General features: G+C 44.5%; 1 protein-coding gene across 1 annotated transcript in view; it reads right to left on the bottom strand.

Moving 5' to 3' along the window:
- Positions 1 to 17340, bottom strand: part of fws (four way stop) — a 54277-nt gene that overhangs the window by 27282 nt on the left and 9655 nt on the right. Inside the window, exons 9-15 of the mRNA XM_050176313.3 lie at positions 16829 to 16910; positions 16188 to 16344; positions 12863 to 13027; positions 8995 to 9208; positions 7941 to 8003; positions 4396 to 4499; positions 1826 to 1957 (exon numbers count right to left, since the gene is read on the bottom strand). Coding sequence (XP_050032270.2) covers positions 1826 to 1957; positions 4396 to 4499; positions 7941 to 8003; positions 8995 to 9208; positions 12863 to 13027; positions 16188 to 16344; positions 16829 to 16910 — 917 coding nt within the window. The remainder of the gene's footprint in view (positions 1 to 1825; positions 1958 to 4395; positions 4500 to 7940; positions 8004 to 8994; positions 9209 to 12862; positions 13028 to 16187; positions 16345 to 16828; positions 16911 to 17340) is intronic.

Genomic DNA, 17340 nt, shown 5'->3' with positions numbered 1-17340 from the left:
GCGACAGATGTTGATGCAAGCAAATGCACCGCTTTGGTAAATCCATCATGTAAGGCAGCGCTCAAAGGATGCTTGAATATGCGAAATGTCTAAAGAATGTGTAAAATGAATACAAAAAGCGGGTGGCAAGTGCAGAACCCGGCATGCCTTTATTGGGCACACAGTTAGCACAAGAGCGCACTCATTCCTTTACAACCAGTAATCGGTGAGCGCTACACAGCTTCCAGAAAAGACATGCTGCCTCAAAGAAGCCAATAATAATTAATCACAATTCGCAAAACACACAACCGATGCAAACTCAACATGGGTGCAGGTACACAAATGAACAGGCAAAAGCTTTGGCACTCTACCAAAAGGTTTCCAACGGCACACCGCAGAGGGGAGCACAGGTAAATGAAAAAAGATTGAGCTGCATCAATTACCCTTATGAAAAACTAGAAAGGTCAGTATCACCATAAGCACAGGCTTGGTAAGTGATAAAAGATGAAAAAAAGGAAAAAGAAATATGGGTAGCAATAGCACCTTAAAGTTCTCACAACAGTTTCCATGAATTTTTCAGCATTTTCTTGGGTTTAGTTAGTTATTGATTAATAAACACAGCCTCTGCAACCCTACACCTATGACAGCGCTAAGCAGCCTTCAATGCCATCACTTCACATGACCTATAAAGCCTAGTCATTATCACTGCCATCATGCTATTTATGTCCATCGTAGGACAAAGGCCTCTCACAGCAATTTTAATCCCAGCTGACCTCATTTTATGGCTGCAAATTTCTTAATTTCCTCATGCCACCTAATTACTTATCATCCTCAACTACCATTTTCTGAGGCAAATATTTCTGTAGACGCAGCATGGAACACATGGTTTCACTCAAATCTTGATCTTTGCCACAACTTCCCGAGGTCACCACCACCTTTTGCATATTTGCTACACACTTATGAATGTGATGGCCACTGATAAATTTTCTTTAGGTGTTGCAAGTAAACAGTAGCGCTGAAAGAAACAATGATGGAAATTTCATTGCTGATAAGATCATGGCACTATCTCGTGGAAGAAGACAATATCACTTTACTGATACCACAATTCCCAAGATTAGGCAAGAGAACTTAGGGCTGCGTCACCAATCTTTTTGATGACGTGCTAATACAAAAGCTTACTGTGATAACTGGTGAAGCCTGGTGAGCATAGCTACATGCACATCATGCTTGAGTCATGCTAGAGTGTGCCCCGCGGCATGGCTTTGACCACAGTAGGAATGACTAAAATAATGAGAATGCTGTGAGGATGTGGCAAAGGGCAACATTAAGATTGTCGATAAAGCAGTAGTCACAAGGTACAATGTGCCATCCAATACAACGTGGCACACGTTAGGAACGCGGCTGCTCCAAATGTATAGTATAGGAATATGTTGGAAACTCGATAAAGCAGTAGTCACAAGGTACAATGTGCCATCCAATACAACGTGGCACACGTTAGGAACGCGGCTGCTCCAAATGTATAGTATAGGAATATGTTGGAAACTCGCAGTGCAACAAACCATAGGTAGAACCAAGCAGGAGGTAAATGGTAAAATTTACACACACAATTGGACATGCAATAGACCATCCCAGCGAGCAACATCTAGCTAGAGCAACCGTACTTCCGACAATTCCACACATCACATTAGAAGTTGTGTCATGCCACGTGCCTTCTCCTTTGATGCTGCTCATACCAGATACATTAAAGTGCATTCTGTTCAAGACGATTTGCAAAGGAGATGCTCTCTGCTGTGAGGCACATTTTCTTTCATGTGGGGTGTTGCAGTGACCCCTCCCCTGAACTCACCCTTGCGTGACGACTGCAGTGGGAGGCCACGAGGAGAAGAAGTCGGCCTGGCAGTGGGAAAGGAACTGCTGCAGCTCGCGCATGTACAACGAGCAGGGAGCATCAGGGGCAGCCATGCGGTCCACAGCAGGGCTGCGGGAACAAGAGGTGTTCACAAGGGGCTCCCAATTAGTGATGACTACCTAAGGTTATTTTACCCCATGCCTAATAAGTGCATGAAGGCACTTTTGCAGGGTGAAAGAGCCAAGGCTGCTCTCAACACAATCTTGAAAACAAGGCAGTACAGTTGAAACCCAGGATAATGGAATCCCGTGACAACGAAATACTTGCGTATCCCCAGCGAACATCCATGGGACTCCAATGCATTTTATACCTCTCGACAACGAAATATCGCTGAACTACAATTCCGCATCAACGGAATTTGCCGGAACGTAACCCCATGTGTTATACCTACTCGCACAAGGCTAGCAAGCTCCTAAAGGTGCTCAAATGTGTTTGCTTCACACTAAAATTGCATAAAATATCACATTATGCTTGTGTGGGTGCCACCATTTTTATTTACAAGAAGAACAAGCGCCGGAAGTGATCGCATGTGCAAGAAACACATCATGGCTGCCATCTTGCTTGTTGATCGCACATTTGAAGTGGCACGCATGTCACTACCGACATGCAATGACAGTTTTTACAAACCTAGCACAGTACATAATGTGCAGCTCGGTGAGAGAAGTGCGGCAAAAACAAAGAAATCCACATCCTACCAACATGAACTTGTTTATGGCACTTGACATGCAGCTGGACTGCCACGCATCAGGCTGTGATTGAGCAACCATCCAGGAATACTCATCCCTTACTTAAAGAATGCTTCTTTTCGTGCCACTTGACAGGCATCGCGTGTGGATTCGGTGGTGGATGTGGACTTGTGCAAAGGGGCTGTAATTTCGATCGATTGCCTTCGGGGATATGAAATACGACTTGGCATCGGATGCATCAGTGTCCGTGGACGACAGCATGCGCTGGAAAAACACTGCTGCATGCATGGAGCGCTGTTGCTCTGTGTCCGGTGCCGTGTTGCGCAAGATCTCACAAAAGTGATCATATCTCTGAAGGCAATCGACCAAAAGTGCTGCTCCATGGCAGGGCTGCCACTACTGATCGACTTCTGCGGTCAGCAGTGCAGTTCAATATCCTCGAGCAAGGCTTGCCAAAGTAGGCCAACTTAATTTTGACAGTAAAGTTTCGTTGTGCGACGCATTCCTTAACTGTGCTGTCATTTGACAACAACGAAATTCAAGCAAAAGTTCATTTTTTTCGCGTTCCTCGCCGATTTTGTAGTTGCGAGGTTCAACTGCAATCTTTTGTTCTATGGGGCACCTGTGCTGGTTAGGAAGCGCTAGGGTAGTTTTGAGTGCGCAACTGAATTATGCGATTATTGTCCAACAGGGACTCGGGGTTTGAGTCCAGATCAAACACAATATTCAATACCTTTTAAATAATGAATAACTGTTCTTACAATTACTATAAAACCCATCATAGTATTTTTAAAGTTAGAAAGTTTTTATCATGACATAGCACCTTATGAAGCATTGTTTATCAAAAACACAAATGAACCATAGGAACAATCAATCAAGTAGTTTCTTTGCATGCACAGAACTTTTGAGATAGTGCAAATGTTCGTTGTACAGCCAGTAAAGTATGGCTCCTTTAGTGTGGTAGCCAGTTCCACTATTTAAGTTCTCACGTTTTATGCCTGTACACCTGCAGGGATGAAATTTGCCATACTTTTGCTCCAATGTTATGTATAAATGAGCACTGTTGACAGTTTTTGGTGTTTGAAGACTATTCAGAAAATATTCGTACTTATGATTGATTATCAAACTCGAAGAGCAAAACAAATAGCACACTATTTGATTAGTTATACGAAAATTTCAAATATTCGCATATCCCTAGTAGGGAAAAAGCAAAAATGACAATTTTTTCAATGATGACAGACACACGCCTGTATCAATGCTTGCTGACACTTGACACGTTCAGCCAGGCTCTGTCCATGCTCACAGGGGACCACATGCACTCTTTCATTCTAGAATGCAGCTGCCCTGTCAGATTAGACAATCGACACATGTGGCTCATGATGAGCAGCAAATCTGCTGGCATGAAATCGTAGCCTGTCCAACTGAATACTGTTTCTTCTGCCCATTAGTCTGTGTGTTACGGCACTGCTGTTGGCGTGCACAGATTTGGCAAGTCTCCAATAGCCTGGCCCAATCAAAGGCTGGCAGCTTCTCCGTATGCTCAGACCTTTTACCAAAAGCCTGCCTGCGAAGTAATAAATTGTATGCAGTAGGTGTTGGTGACAAACAAGGAAAACAAACAGTGCAAAGCTGCTCCTCCATAAGGAAGCACTGAAAGTGACACTTTTGTCATGTCACTTGTCGATTACTGCCATGGATTGTTCGGTGCACTTGCGTAATGGTCGACACCAACTTAGTTGTCTGCCAGCAGCGTTGTCATGCAGTGTGAAAACGCCAACAACAAACCAGGTGCATAAAAGAGAAGACAAGGCATGCTCTCACGTGCAGAAGTCTTCCTCGTGCATGGTCAGAATGATTGCCTCGACAGACTGGCTCACAGCAGACAACAACGGCTGCACTATGCTCTGGATGACCGTCTCCACAGACTGCATTACAAGCCAAGCAGAAATGACACACTGAGCAAAGTCGCAATTCAAAGAAAGCTCATCGCTCCAACCACACACTGGCGCTCATTAACTTCTGCACTCAGCACCTCCACCAAAGTGACACAGATAGATGAAAATTTATTTACAGATTACTGAGAAACCCGACAATTTTGTGGCCCTAGTTGCTCACAAATCAAGAACTTTGGACATACACTATTTGCAGCTATTACGCAACTTCAGGATTGTGCCGCCTGTCTAACTTGGGCTGCAAAAGCTGTCTCTCTGTGAGGCCTGAGATCCCCATGCATCATTTGAGAAGACTGGCACAGGATTGCGCAGCCAAGTAAATCCAATGCACCATGCTTTAGGGGTTACAGCCAACAGAGCTAGCTAGTAAAACCATTTTTTTAACACAGTGTTCACATTTTTTCCCTCAACATGCTGCCTGTTCTTAAATTTTGCTTCGCTTTCCAATCACAAAATTCACATAAATTAAGGGTGTGTGAAAATAAAAGGTCTTGCAGTATTCCTAAAATATCATGAAGAAAGCCCCAAGTGATTTGAAAGCCTAAAATAGAAACCCTGCATCATCTTCAACACACTGATGATCGTCATCACTGTTTTTCTGCTCACAGTAGCATGACAATATTGTGGCCTACAAAAAACCAAATTCCAAGCCTTACACGCACACCACTGTCAGATAGAACAATTTAGTATCACTTCTGAGTGCCACTCAGAGATTGGCACCTTAGGAGGTGTAGTGATACTGGCTACAGTGCGTGCTCAACCAAAAGTGTGTTCATCAAACTCACTTCACTATGCTTCCCTATCCTTCGCTCCTGCAAAGTGCATAGTCTCGACAACAGCTGTTGCAAATGTAAAAAAAAGGGGGGGAAAATTTGTTCGGTATTTTTGTACAATTATTATTATTAAAACCATGCTCATTCTAACCACCAAACAGAATATTCTTGTACTTCCAGTGAGCAGTTTCAATGAGTGTGAGATGAGTTGATTTATTTCAGCAGGCCGGTACTATCACGTTCAGTGTGAGCTACAATGTGAAAGCATGTGGAAAGGCAGTAACGTGTTTTAGCTCATTCTGAGCCCGATAGCACATACTAAAAAAAAGAAAAGTCAGTTTCGCCCAACAGGTGAAGCACCGACTGTGATAGCAAATTATTAGACAGCTATACAAAATAAGGTTAATCATTTTATCAGCTGCATAAGCTGCATAAGGTGCTGTAAAGATTCACTTACTAACTAAATTAACAAGCACGCTGTCATGCACGCACATGCAAACAACAACACGTCCCACTTGATGACCACAGACACTCGCTGTCAGAACACTGGCGTGATGAGGAACACCAGCAGTGGCGAGCGAATTCCTCTTCGTGCCACATCTCACTTCAATGCGAACTAGGCAGTGAGAACACAGCGCACACGAAGCCATTAGCTATCTAAGGTTGGCTAGCCTTCGAAACTGGCACAGACTGCCTCCAAGATAGGACGCACATGGGCTCTCAGCCACTGCAGCTGAAGTAGAAGAAGTGACGCGCACTAAACTGCCCCTTGCCCCCCCCCCCCCACCCCCTCCTAGTGCGTGCACATCTCCCCGATGCTCCCCTTACGCACATGTAAAGACAGCCCATACCCTCACCACCTTCCTCCCTTAAGAGTGCGAGAAGACATCGCCCCATCAAGCCAGCGCCCTTCTCGGATCACCCTCACACGGATTTGCTCGCACCATATGGCACGCAGCCATGTTATCACACTTGGACTTCACATGAACATCACGGCAACGGCAGGAGTTCACCTGGAGTGTCCATGTAATTGCTATCGCAATATCAGCGACCGCAGTTTCATTCGCAGCGGCTGTGGGGTAGTTTCCTTTAGAATCTAGGGCAGCCATTGGCCACGTGCCTTCAGAAATGTGTGGTTGACATCCATGATCACTTCGATAGTGACCGCGGTTCCGTCTGCAGCGGTTGTGGCAAACAGTAGTTTCCTACTGACTTGGTGTGCCCATTGACCGCGTGCCTTCAGCAATGCATAGTCACCATCCATGCTTGCATTGATAGTGGTGATTGTGGTTTCATCCGCCGCGTTTGAGGCTAGCAGTAGTTTTGCTTTGACTTGGTGCAATGCAGGCACAATGTCAGAAACAGGACGGAAGCTGTCGAGAATGAGGAGAAATTCTGCCGTGGCCTGCACACTGGCATCAAGCACGCCGGCTACATCGCAGTGGACGAACGCTCTGTTGCCAACCAGCTCAATGGTAATCATTGGGATGTGCGTGTGGTATTGAAATGCATATCCTGGATGAAGACACAGGTCTTTGAACCACAGCCGCGCTGCGAAGGAGCTGTGAGGCCTCCATCGCCGAGAGCGCTAACCCTTCCCAAGATGTCTAGGATTGCAACTTCTGCACTTCATTCACGTTCAATAGAAACAGGATTTATTGATTAAATCAGTAAGTAAATGCTCGCTGATTTAGTAAGCATTTGTTTATTGTTGTTCGATACCCTCTATATTTCAACATTTGGTCAAATTGGACAACTTTTTTTGTCCTGTGAAACCTGAATTGACAGCTTTTACTGCACAAAGATATACAAGTGGTGGCCAACATCATGTCCTTGCCCTGCATCTATTACGGGGAATAAGAAAACTGGACAAATGTACTATGGTGCAGCAGTGCAGGCAAGCTTCTTTCAGGGGCATTCTATGCTTCTGAAAAAGCAACAATGCTATACCTCCACATGCTCACTATCTCTCCAAGTGATTTTTGTAACCAATGACCAGCGAACAATTACAAACATCATTTAGTGTACAGCACTGAGCTGCCAAGTTTACAATCAATCAATCAATCAATCAATCAATCAATCAATCAATCAATCAATCAATCAATCAATCAATCAATTTTTATTATTTCACAAAGTATTTCACTGGTCAAAATGGACAGAAGCAGGTCTCATAGTAAAAGACTGAATTGAGACTTCCTGTACATAGCACATAAATACACAAAATCACATAGACAAAAACAGTGATAATTGATAAATGCATTTACAAAATACATGATAATAAGATGAAAATACGAAAAAACAAGAAGATAAATACACATCACTATATAGACGGTAACTGTTTTATAATGCAAAGCCTGGTATAAGAAGAAAGAAAAGAAAAAAAGAATTTAAACAAACGTGCACTACACTAGAACAGCAGATCCAATAAAACGAATTAAACAGTACATTGTGACACATATGTGTCGCTTAACAAAAGATTTTTCAATTCCTGATTAAACCTGCGAGCTTTCTGGAGTTTAATTCCAAACGGTAACGTATCCCATAATAAGATGGTGGCGAAGTGAACAGTCTGTTTGCCATAAAAAGTGTCACTAAATTTGTTAGACTGACCAGACTGACAAAAGTGAGAAACTGCACTTGCCTGTAGAGCCGCTCTCACTATAGATGCAGCCTCGGGTGATTCCACTGCATTGCCGCACAGCAACTGTGGGAGGAACACAACGTCAAGACAACAATAAGTAAAGAGACACTGTAGATAATGCTAGCCTGTATGAAAGATCAAAAAGAAATCACCGTAACAAGGTGACATGCCAGAAATTTAAGATAAATACACAGTTCGCTGTATGCGGCACGAAGAGCTACACAAGGCTGAAAAGCGAAGGATGAAGACCTAATTTCAATGATGTTCAAACACAGAGGTCTAGTTCGTAAAACTCTGCAAAATATGCATGCTTTATAGAGTAAAATGATCAAAATTCAATGGAGCTGACATAAAAGTGCTGGTAATCAGAGCTGTCGCATGACTAATGGCCACACTTGAACATACTGATGACATTTGCAAAGAGAGTGAGACTAATGAGCACGCACCACTCATTAATGTGTGCACTTTCCCATATTTTATTACGCCTTTAATTCTTGGAAGAACCCGCAGTACACCCTTCCCACAAACGTGACGTCCTTTCACCATCAGCAAGCAATGTCTGCTTTCAAACAGCTAGACTTCTCTCGCCTTCAACTTTCACCCTCTATGTACTCACCTATTCTCTCCCCTCATATAAACAGGGGGGGGAGGGGGAGAGAGAGAATTAGCAATTTAAACACTGCCTAGGAAAGCAGTTGTAGCCCTGATGAAGGAGGGCAGTTTCAGCGAGTCGGTATTTCATGGCATTTTCTTGAACTCTGAAAGAATGAAGGAAGCAAGACACACAAGAAAAATATAACTGGAGACATGGGGAAGCTGATCAGCACCCAACTACCCCTGGTTTTTTTCTTGCATGTCTCATTTCCTGTACTCTTTTTGAGTTGTGCTAGTTCAAGAAAATACCCTAATGAAGACTTGTTGGAAGGTATACTCCAGGCTGAGGCATTTCCTGTTTGACCACTGAGATCACGTAGATTTTAAAGGAGTACTTAATAATATTCTCCACAAATTCTGTGTTTAACCTCGAAGGAACAGAAGACAGAGGCATGCTCACCGTGTCCATCTGCGTCTGGAAGAGGTGCAGCAGGTGCAGCAGGCTGGCATTGCACTGCTGAGCAACGGTGGCAGGGCCGTTGACCTGCAAAGCGTCCGAGCCTTCCAGGGCAGCCAGCTGCTCGCACCGGGCAGCCAGCTGGTGGACGGCTTGTGCCACGTTCTTGGCCACCATGCGGCACAGGCGGCTGTCCACCGAGGCCACTCGCAGCTCGCTGGACAGTGGCACAACGTGGACCTCCTCGTCAGCACTCAACTACTGCGATCACTGTCGCTGCCGTTGTTTACCGTTACGTTTTATGTATTTCTGTTGCTAAATTACACAGTTGATTCCCATTTATTTGACGCCTGTGGTACCGCGACATTAGGTTGAATTATCTGACAGGTTGAAGTCACAAACGGCGGCAAAATGAATTAACTCAAATCATTCCTATTGCTTAAAGTCATCTGTCACTGCTTTTGCTTCTTGCTCTTGAAGCACGACTCAACCAGCATGAAGCAAAGATCGAGTGCTGACGTGTTTAAACAGTGCCTCAGTGTTGGACTTGAAAAAAAAAAGTAAAGATAAATAGCTTCACGCTAAGGTAAGCGGTAGTGCCGTCAGCTGAATTTATAGCGTTTTTAAGCTTTTTGCAACCGCTACTCGCATGAGTGGCAATTGGTGAGGATTGAATTAACTGAAACGGCATGCTTTTGCATTTGAATCAGAGATTTCCTTCCATAGCCCCAGTGTATGGTTTCTCACCAAATTTTTCAATGCATTCAAATAAATCGAGAAGTCGAATTAAGTGGCAAGTTGAATTGACGGAAGCCAACTGTATAGCCATTCCTCAAAGTATTGTCATAGCTATTAGTATTATAAACAGCCTGCCTTCTGTTCTGTGAACATGAATATATGCATACAATTTATCTCTGACCTTTTTTTTCTCCTTTCCATCTAGTAAAATGTTGTAACTATTACGGTATCCCAACTAGTTTTGAGCTAGAAATCCATATGCATATACATAATCTTCTGTATACAGTCGCAGCTGTCAGCATTCAAGAAGGCACTGCTACAACAACTGCACAGAGAGGTCACAGGCAACAAGCGGCATGCGAGCTCCACCGATGCATCGCTTTGGTGGCCCCAAAAAGGGCCTTTTAAGAAACGTGAGAACGTTGCCACAGCAGCCTGTCAGCTTGACAAATCCAGAAGAAACACTGGGTCAATGTCACCACAAGCATCTCGCCACATACTCCTTACTGGCTTGCACAAGAAAACCCCATGTCTGTCTGCATTGCTCATTTTAAGCAAAGCTTACCAGCATCCTTCTCCAAGGCATGCTGGTGCTCCACGTAGTGCAGCAGAAGGTCCCCCATAACAATGAAGCCCCAGAGGGATTGTGTCATCCGCAGGGTCTCCTAAGAGGACAACGTTGAGGCAGCCTGCTCTACGGCGTCATCGCCGCCGTCATAGTCATCACTATCTGATGCAAACACATTCTCAACGATCGCCTCATCGGTTAGAAGCCCTTCATTTCAACATCTGTAGCAGTGCACTTTCTTTTCACCGACATTGCACATTCCCGATGATTAGCAGGCGGATCAGCCATCTTCCATTTCAGTGGTCAAGAACAACTTCGATGCAAACAAAAAAGACGAGCATGAGCAACTTCACCTGTCGGCAGAACGGCGCAGAATGAGGGGCCAGCAAGCAATCTGGGAGCAGCGCAATGTTGTCAGCACAGTTGGCATAGTCCATTCGCGTTTTGGGGGGTCGTGCGTCCTAGAGCTATGGGCGCAGCCCGTTCATCTTTGGAGGGGTGGAAGGGTGACGGGAGAGAGGCCCACGAGACTGACAATGCAGAGAAGGCTGGAAAATGAGCACGCGGCGGCCGTTCGAATGACAGGCAATCGTGCAGCGGCTCGAATTTCTCTTTTTCTTTTCAAGGATCTCACATTTCATTACATTTTGGCGTGGACACCCAGCAGGCAGACTTCATCGTTATAACCAATAATCCAGCATGGGGGCTCTGTAGTAAACGGGTTATTTCACCATAGAAACACACAAAAGTTGACGGTGCAGCAGTTTCTCATTATTATAACCGATATATGTGTTAAAATCAGTATCGTAAGTGAGTTCGACTGTATTACTTATTTGGATAAAGTACTCCTTCTTCATCGTTGTTTTAACCTACACAGCCATCACTACAATCAACCAAACAGTACAGTTGTGCAGTACCCTGCAAGCAGGTTCCCCTACACAAACAACTGCTCTTGCAGAGCTGTTTAACTGTACCATCCTCAAAAGTTCCTATAGAGTCAACATTTCGAAAGCGAGCATTGATTGGCCCTAATCTTGGTCATCTAGACAATGACATGTCATCACTAGTGCCAAACAGATGTTGGACTACCAGGAGCCACCAAGTTCTGAACTGCAAACATTTACATCCAGTTTATGAACTTGCATTTTCAATAAAATCAAATTTCTACTTTTTCTCTGTCGCTCTTTTAACACATGCCACTATTTTCCTTCATAAAAGAAGTGGCTCAACGAAAATTCAATGCTGCATCGATTTACCCAACCATCACGTTAATGATGGTAAAGAGACAGGCTGCAGGCTGTGTTGCTGATACGTTACTAAGCACAGTACACATGTGTCCATTAATTCGACTTCAGTTAATCTGAACTTTCAGTTAATTCAGCCCCAACCGAACATTCTGACTGACACGCATACACTTCTATAAACTAGGACTTTGATTATTTCAATGATGAAACTGGTCCTAACCAGATAATCCTAATTTGACTCATCAGCAAGAGATGCTATCCCCCAACGAAAATGCCAATTTCTGGCAGGCCATCAGCAGAGCTTCAAGTGAGAAAGACTGCTTACAATAAATCATTGTATTTGCTGGATTCTAAAACACTTTTCTTCGAAAATAGTAAACAAAGAATTGACAAAGAAACACCTTGAGGTACAAAACCAAAACTACATGTACAGTATTGGCAATTGCTTACTGTCTAAGTCAGCATCATTGTTATCAAAAGATGGTGACAGAACAACTTTTTGCATAGGTCGGCAACTGTGATTTGCTTTTATTATGAAAGCTCATTCAAAAGAGACACCATTCCACACCCTAAGCTAACGGTAACAGAGCCGAATCACAGGTCTTCATTGTGTTGCTTTCTTTGTCCTTTTCTTTCACCTCCACTGTTAACCTATTACTAAGTGCCGTTTACAAGTCTCCATCGCTACAACATTTGTCTTGTTATTGTACTGATGGCTATCATGAATGGTTCTAGATGCAGAAAGCCAAACTTATGAGGAAATGCTCTTACAAATTAGGTTTGCGAATGCAGACCCCGATGCATCGAACCTGCCTTTAAAGTGGTGTCTTATTTCAAGTAAAGCCTGAGTGGCTTGCACTGACAAATTCCAGCACTACACTGAAGCAATCACAGCATTGACATAGGTTTTCCATCGCATCATCATTGTTTCTCCCCGTGTGCTTTCCAGGTTGTCACACTACACAATCTGTCCTTGTGTTTCAATACCATAATTTCCAAGACTGGCAAACCACACAAGCCATTTCATACGCAAAGAAAAAATAAGATTGAAATAATGTCACAGAATGGTGACCTACCACAAAAGTGCTCATACATAAGCATTTTTCTTCATGCATATGAGTGATGAAATGCATTTTTTAAGAACTAAGTGATTATTGATGCACATACACTTGCAACACCTACATATGTCAAACCATTAGGCTTTGGTACTTTGGGCACAAGCTCCAGGCACCACCCCAACTGATCACGCATCGGTGTGCTCGTTTCCTGCCAAAGGCGGCCACGAAGAGAAGGAACAACAACTCGGTGTTGGCCAGCTCACCTAGAGATGGCTCGCAATATGCCATCAAGGTCGTCTTGTGAAGGGCGGCTTTCACGGGTGCTGCCTGACAGAGCCACGTTGACCGCGTCCAGGAGACGGGAGAGAGATCTGGATAGGTACGCCTTCTCCAGTGGGGCCAGGGTACCACAGAGAGCCTCCTCTGGCCTGCACCCAAAACCACAACAGAATGGGGCCGCACAGACAAAAGTCATGACAGAGACGGCTCCATATTCCCAGCCCATCAAATCACTCTGAGCTACGCTTACGGGTCAACCACTACACTTAACTACACTTACCTGGTCAACCACGTTCAGCAACACTTCTGCTTTCACATGATGTAATATTGAGGACAATGTTTCACTATGAATCATCACAGCTTGTCACAATGAGCTGCTGTGCTTATGTGTTTTGGGTCCAGGCATGCACAGAAAAAGTTTCTCTAAAAACATTAAGGTATTTTTCATGTTAGGCTAGCGGCAACAAGTCACATGTTCTTGGTGTTTTGGAGAATCGCATACGTTGTAGGACAAACCAGCAAAGGCATAGGCCACCATCCAGTTCGCAATTGTTGCAGAGTCATTTGATAAATACAGAATATAAAACTTGCTATGGGCATTACATGTGGTGGTTCTTCATATACAGCAATGAAATGTTGTTTGAGAATGATGACAACGGACATTTAGTAAATAAGTTGCCATTCTGTGAAGGTAACGTTCGCTACTTCATTTTTTTTCTTATTGACAGAATCAGTGGCATGCTACGTTTTTCTTGCTAAAAAATCAGGAGTGCATTGAGTTTAAGGTTTTTAGGGGAGCTTTATATCATTTCTATGCTAGATTTTTACATTAAAGTCATAAAAAGTTATTGTGCATTTGACTAAGGGCATTTAAGAATTGGGGCAAACGCTTCCCCTAATGCTTTCCAAGATCTTTTTTCTATTCTTTCAAACTTCATGCAAAATTCCGAATATTTTCAATCATTAATACTTAGACATCGTTATTTCTCTGGTCGACTAGTTTTCCTCACAGGATTTCATAACACATCCCTTGTGATGAGCTCCCATATCAGAAGGTACAACACTCCTCATGATCCCTTGTGCTTCTCTGTATCCACAACTTGATAACAGACATACAGTAAAACTCCATTAACTTGAAGTTGTAAAAACCAGGGAAAATTTCAAATAACTGGAATTTCGAGATCTGTGAATTTGAAAAATTATAAGCAACCCCGGCAAGTATACCAGGAGCGGTATTTTCGGTATATCACTTTTGCAAGGCATTCTGTGATTTGGCACCCAACACACATCAGGCATCTATGGGCAACAGCAATCCTTTCACAGAGCCAAGCAAACACTCTTGCACATAGGGACATAGGTGTTCACTGGTGCACATAGGCACATAGGTGTTCAAGCCTAGCCACGTGAAATATTGCTAACGTACTCATACTACCCCAAAAAATATAATCTACCATGAATACTGCCCCAAGGTCACTCAATTATAGGCCACTTTCAACCACCCGTCGTGGCTGGCTTATCCCATTGATAATGCAGGCGGACTGTCGCTATGACCACTGATGAAGCATGATAACAAACGCCATTGGAAAAAGCATGCCTACAAAATTGCAGCCCTGAACCTGTTACTTCAGAAAATTCCCAAAACATGGCAAACATATGGCGCAGCTGGCATAGCACGCGAATCGTGCGGCATGGCGTAGCACCAGGTATGCTGTCGACCAACAGGCATGCTGCCACGCAGTCCCCGGCCTCAAGCTTTAACCAGGGGTCTCTTTCATGCAAATATGTACACAATTTTCTCATCAAAAGAGTATCGGCACAACAACGATACAGGCCACTTCATCACCTTTCTCGCTACAAACGACAGCACTTAACAGCGGTGACATCGCCTACCCAATGCTGGCATCAGCACTGCACACCGTCGGGTCTGTCTCAAAACAACATTGCACTTGCCACTCGGCCCCTGACCAACCCTCCACCCGATCCGTCTCTGCCGTCTGCAAAGCCTGCCTCCGAGGCGGTGCACGAATTCTGCGCCTTGCTGACTCCGCTGCCTCTGACAATGCCCCCCCCCCCGTGGACACAAGCCACGATCTTATGCTACCCCCAAGATCGAATAAGCCATATCGCCAGTGCCAACAGCGCTCAGTGCTTTTGGCACAGGTCACTCAACCTACCGAGCCCTTCCAAATCTTCACCTGTGCTATCTTCGCAGACGTTCACGCCTCCTGACTGTACGCCTCCTGGCCTCGTCCCACTCCCAGTTTTTACAATGTTACAGTGCAAGCTGCGCTGCATCCCGCATCAAATGTCCACACTGAACGACCAGACACTCCTACAAGCCTTAGCCCTCTTTGCCCGACCCGCTGGGCAACTTCCTCAGCTCACTCCCGATGCAACCCATTGCGAGCAGCACCGGATCGTTTTCCCATCCCAACAGGGTGCCCCACATCCACTTGCAACGCATGCATCATGCCCCATCCAGCGCATCAACTGAATTGCTCGTGCGCGCACCCTATTTGTCGTGCAACGGTGCGGTCAGTGATGCGCCACCAACAATGTTCACGGAAGCACCGCCAACGAGCTTCGCCATTTCTCCTTCCTCAAAACGCATGTGCCAACCATCATCTCGTCAATTTGGCACGTTCCTCCCAACAGCATCCATTCATAGAGTCCCTCACCCATTAGGTAGCACCCAGTCCCGCCTGCCTGAGCTCTGCGGCAGTGGCTCGATGCCTAAACACCGACTACTTGGACTGACCACAGACACTTTTGTAACCGTCGTTCCCTCTGGGCAGGGAGTCTTGCAGCCCCCACCAATGCCACAACACTGAGACGCTAAGGTCAGTGCTCTATGTCAGCACGTTGGTGGCGGCTGCAAAAGACGAGAAAAATAAAGATGGGCAGCTCGTGCTTGATTCACAAGCACGGCCCGAGCAGTTCTGTTTTAGAAGCCTGCTACGCTGGTCCTCTTATTCTCGTGCTCTGCTGCGACCTCTCAGTTCTCGACAAGTTAAATGGGAAACAATTATATAAGCTCAACAAATATACATACATAACTACACAGTAAGAGGAAGTCAAAATAATGTCATAGAGGAAATGTCACTTACATTTGACGTATTACTATTACAAGGTGTTTAGAGCTGTTAGCTGCATTGATGAAACTTTCCAATACGAATTACGGGGTCAGCTATTGCACCTAGTATCGTGACAGCAAAGCAAAGAGGCATATAACCTCGTACACCAAAAAGGAACAGTAGCTCCACAGGATCTTACGGTACCGTCGTCTTTTCAAGGCAAGATGGCACCTACTTGAAGTCTTCCTGGCCCAAAAAGCGGCCACCGGGATCGCTGTCACCACTTGCAGGAGCCTGGCCTTCGATCTGGTCCAGCCGCTTCCAGAGACCATTGAACAGACTCAGCAACTTGGGGTACTCGCCTTCAAACGCTTGTCGCAGGAATGTCGACTCTGCAGCAGTCACGTGAAAAAGCTAATGTTTGTTTTCTGGTCACCAGCACCCTGTCCGAAAAAATGACTCACTAGTGCATTTGGCAAAATAGACAAAAGTGACTGCAGTCAAAACCATTTATATCAAACTCACAAGAAGATCCTGTATAGTGTAATTCATTATAAAAGGTTTGTGAAGTATATTTACCAAATACGAGTTCTACTTTAAGGTTTCTTTCTTAAGGCATGGCTTCAGCTGGCCAACATATTTCCTATCACCTGTCCAGGAAAGTATTATAAACTATGCCTTCAATGCAGTCCGCATATCTGCTTCTGCATGTTTCACCGTGCACCCAATAGAGAAAGATTTCCAGCACAAGAATGTTTTGCACTTGGATTACAGCTCACCATAGAACTTTGCAATTTATTGCAAGTACACGAACGTAAATACCCGGCTGCCCAGCCAAGAGAAAAACGAAGGTTTGAGAACAACAAAGAGACTTGCCAGCCGCCGCCTTGGCCAATTCGTCGGACAGCATCTCAGCCAGGGAGAGCCAGAATGAGCGGAGGATGTCCCCATGGCCACTCTGGGAAGTGGTAATTATGCACTGACAAATTACTGAGGACACTGTCCACACAAACATAAAACAGGCACAAACAGAAATAGTGGCACAACGATGTGCATACTAGACCTTGATTATAAATTCACTGCCATAAAATATCACACACAAATATGGCCTCATCACCATCCTGCTAAATCCCATCCCTACCCAACTTCCACACCTTGAGCCCATTCCATAAAATGTGCGTAGAGTGCAACATTTCCCCTAAAAATATGGTTGTCTGCAAGTAGTGTTGCAAAAAAAAATTAACTGACAGACATTTTTTGATGTAAAGCTGCAGCATACATATTACCAAGCATTCAGCAATGATTTTAAAAGCAATGGCACCAATGCTGTTTTGCCACTGCTGCCGATGGTCATAAAATGAACCACTGCCATCCTACTTTAACTAGGG

This window comes from Dermacentor andersoni, chromosome 9 (assembly GCF_023375885.2).
Source record: "Dermacentor andersoni chromosome 9, qqDerAnde1_hic_scaffold, whole genome shotgun sequence".
Lineage (NCBI taxonomy): Eukaryota > Metazoa > Arthropoda > Arachnida > Ixodida > Ixodidae > Dermacentor > Dermacentor andersoni.
The sequence above is the reverse complement of the archived record's forward strand: the minus strand, read 5'-3'. Positions and strand labels throughout refer to the sequence as shown.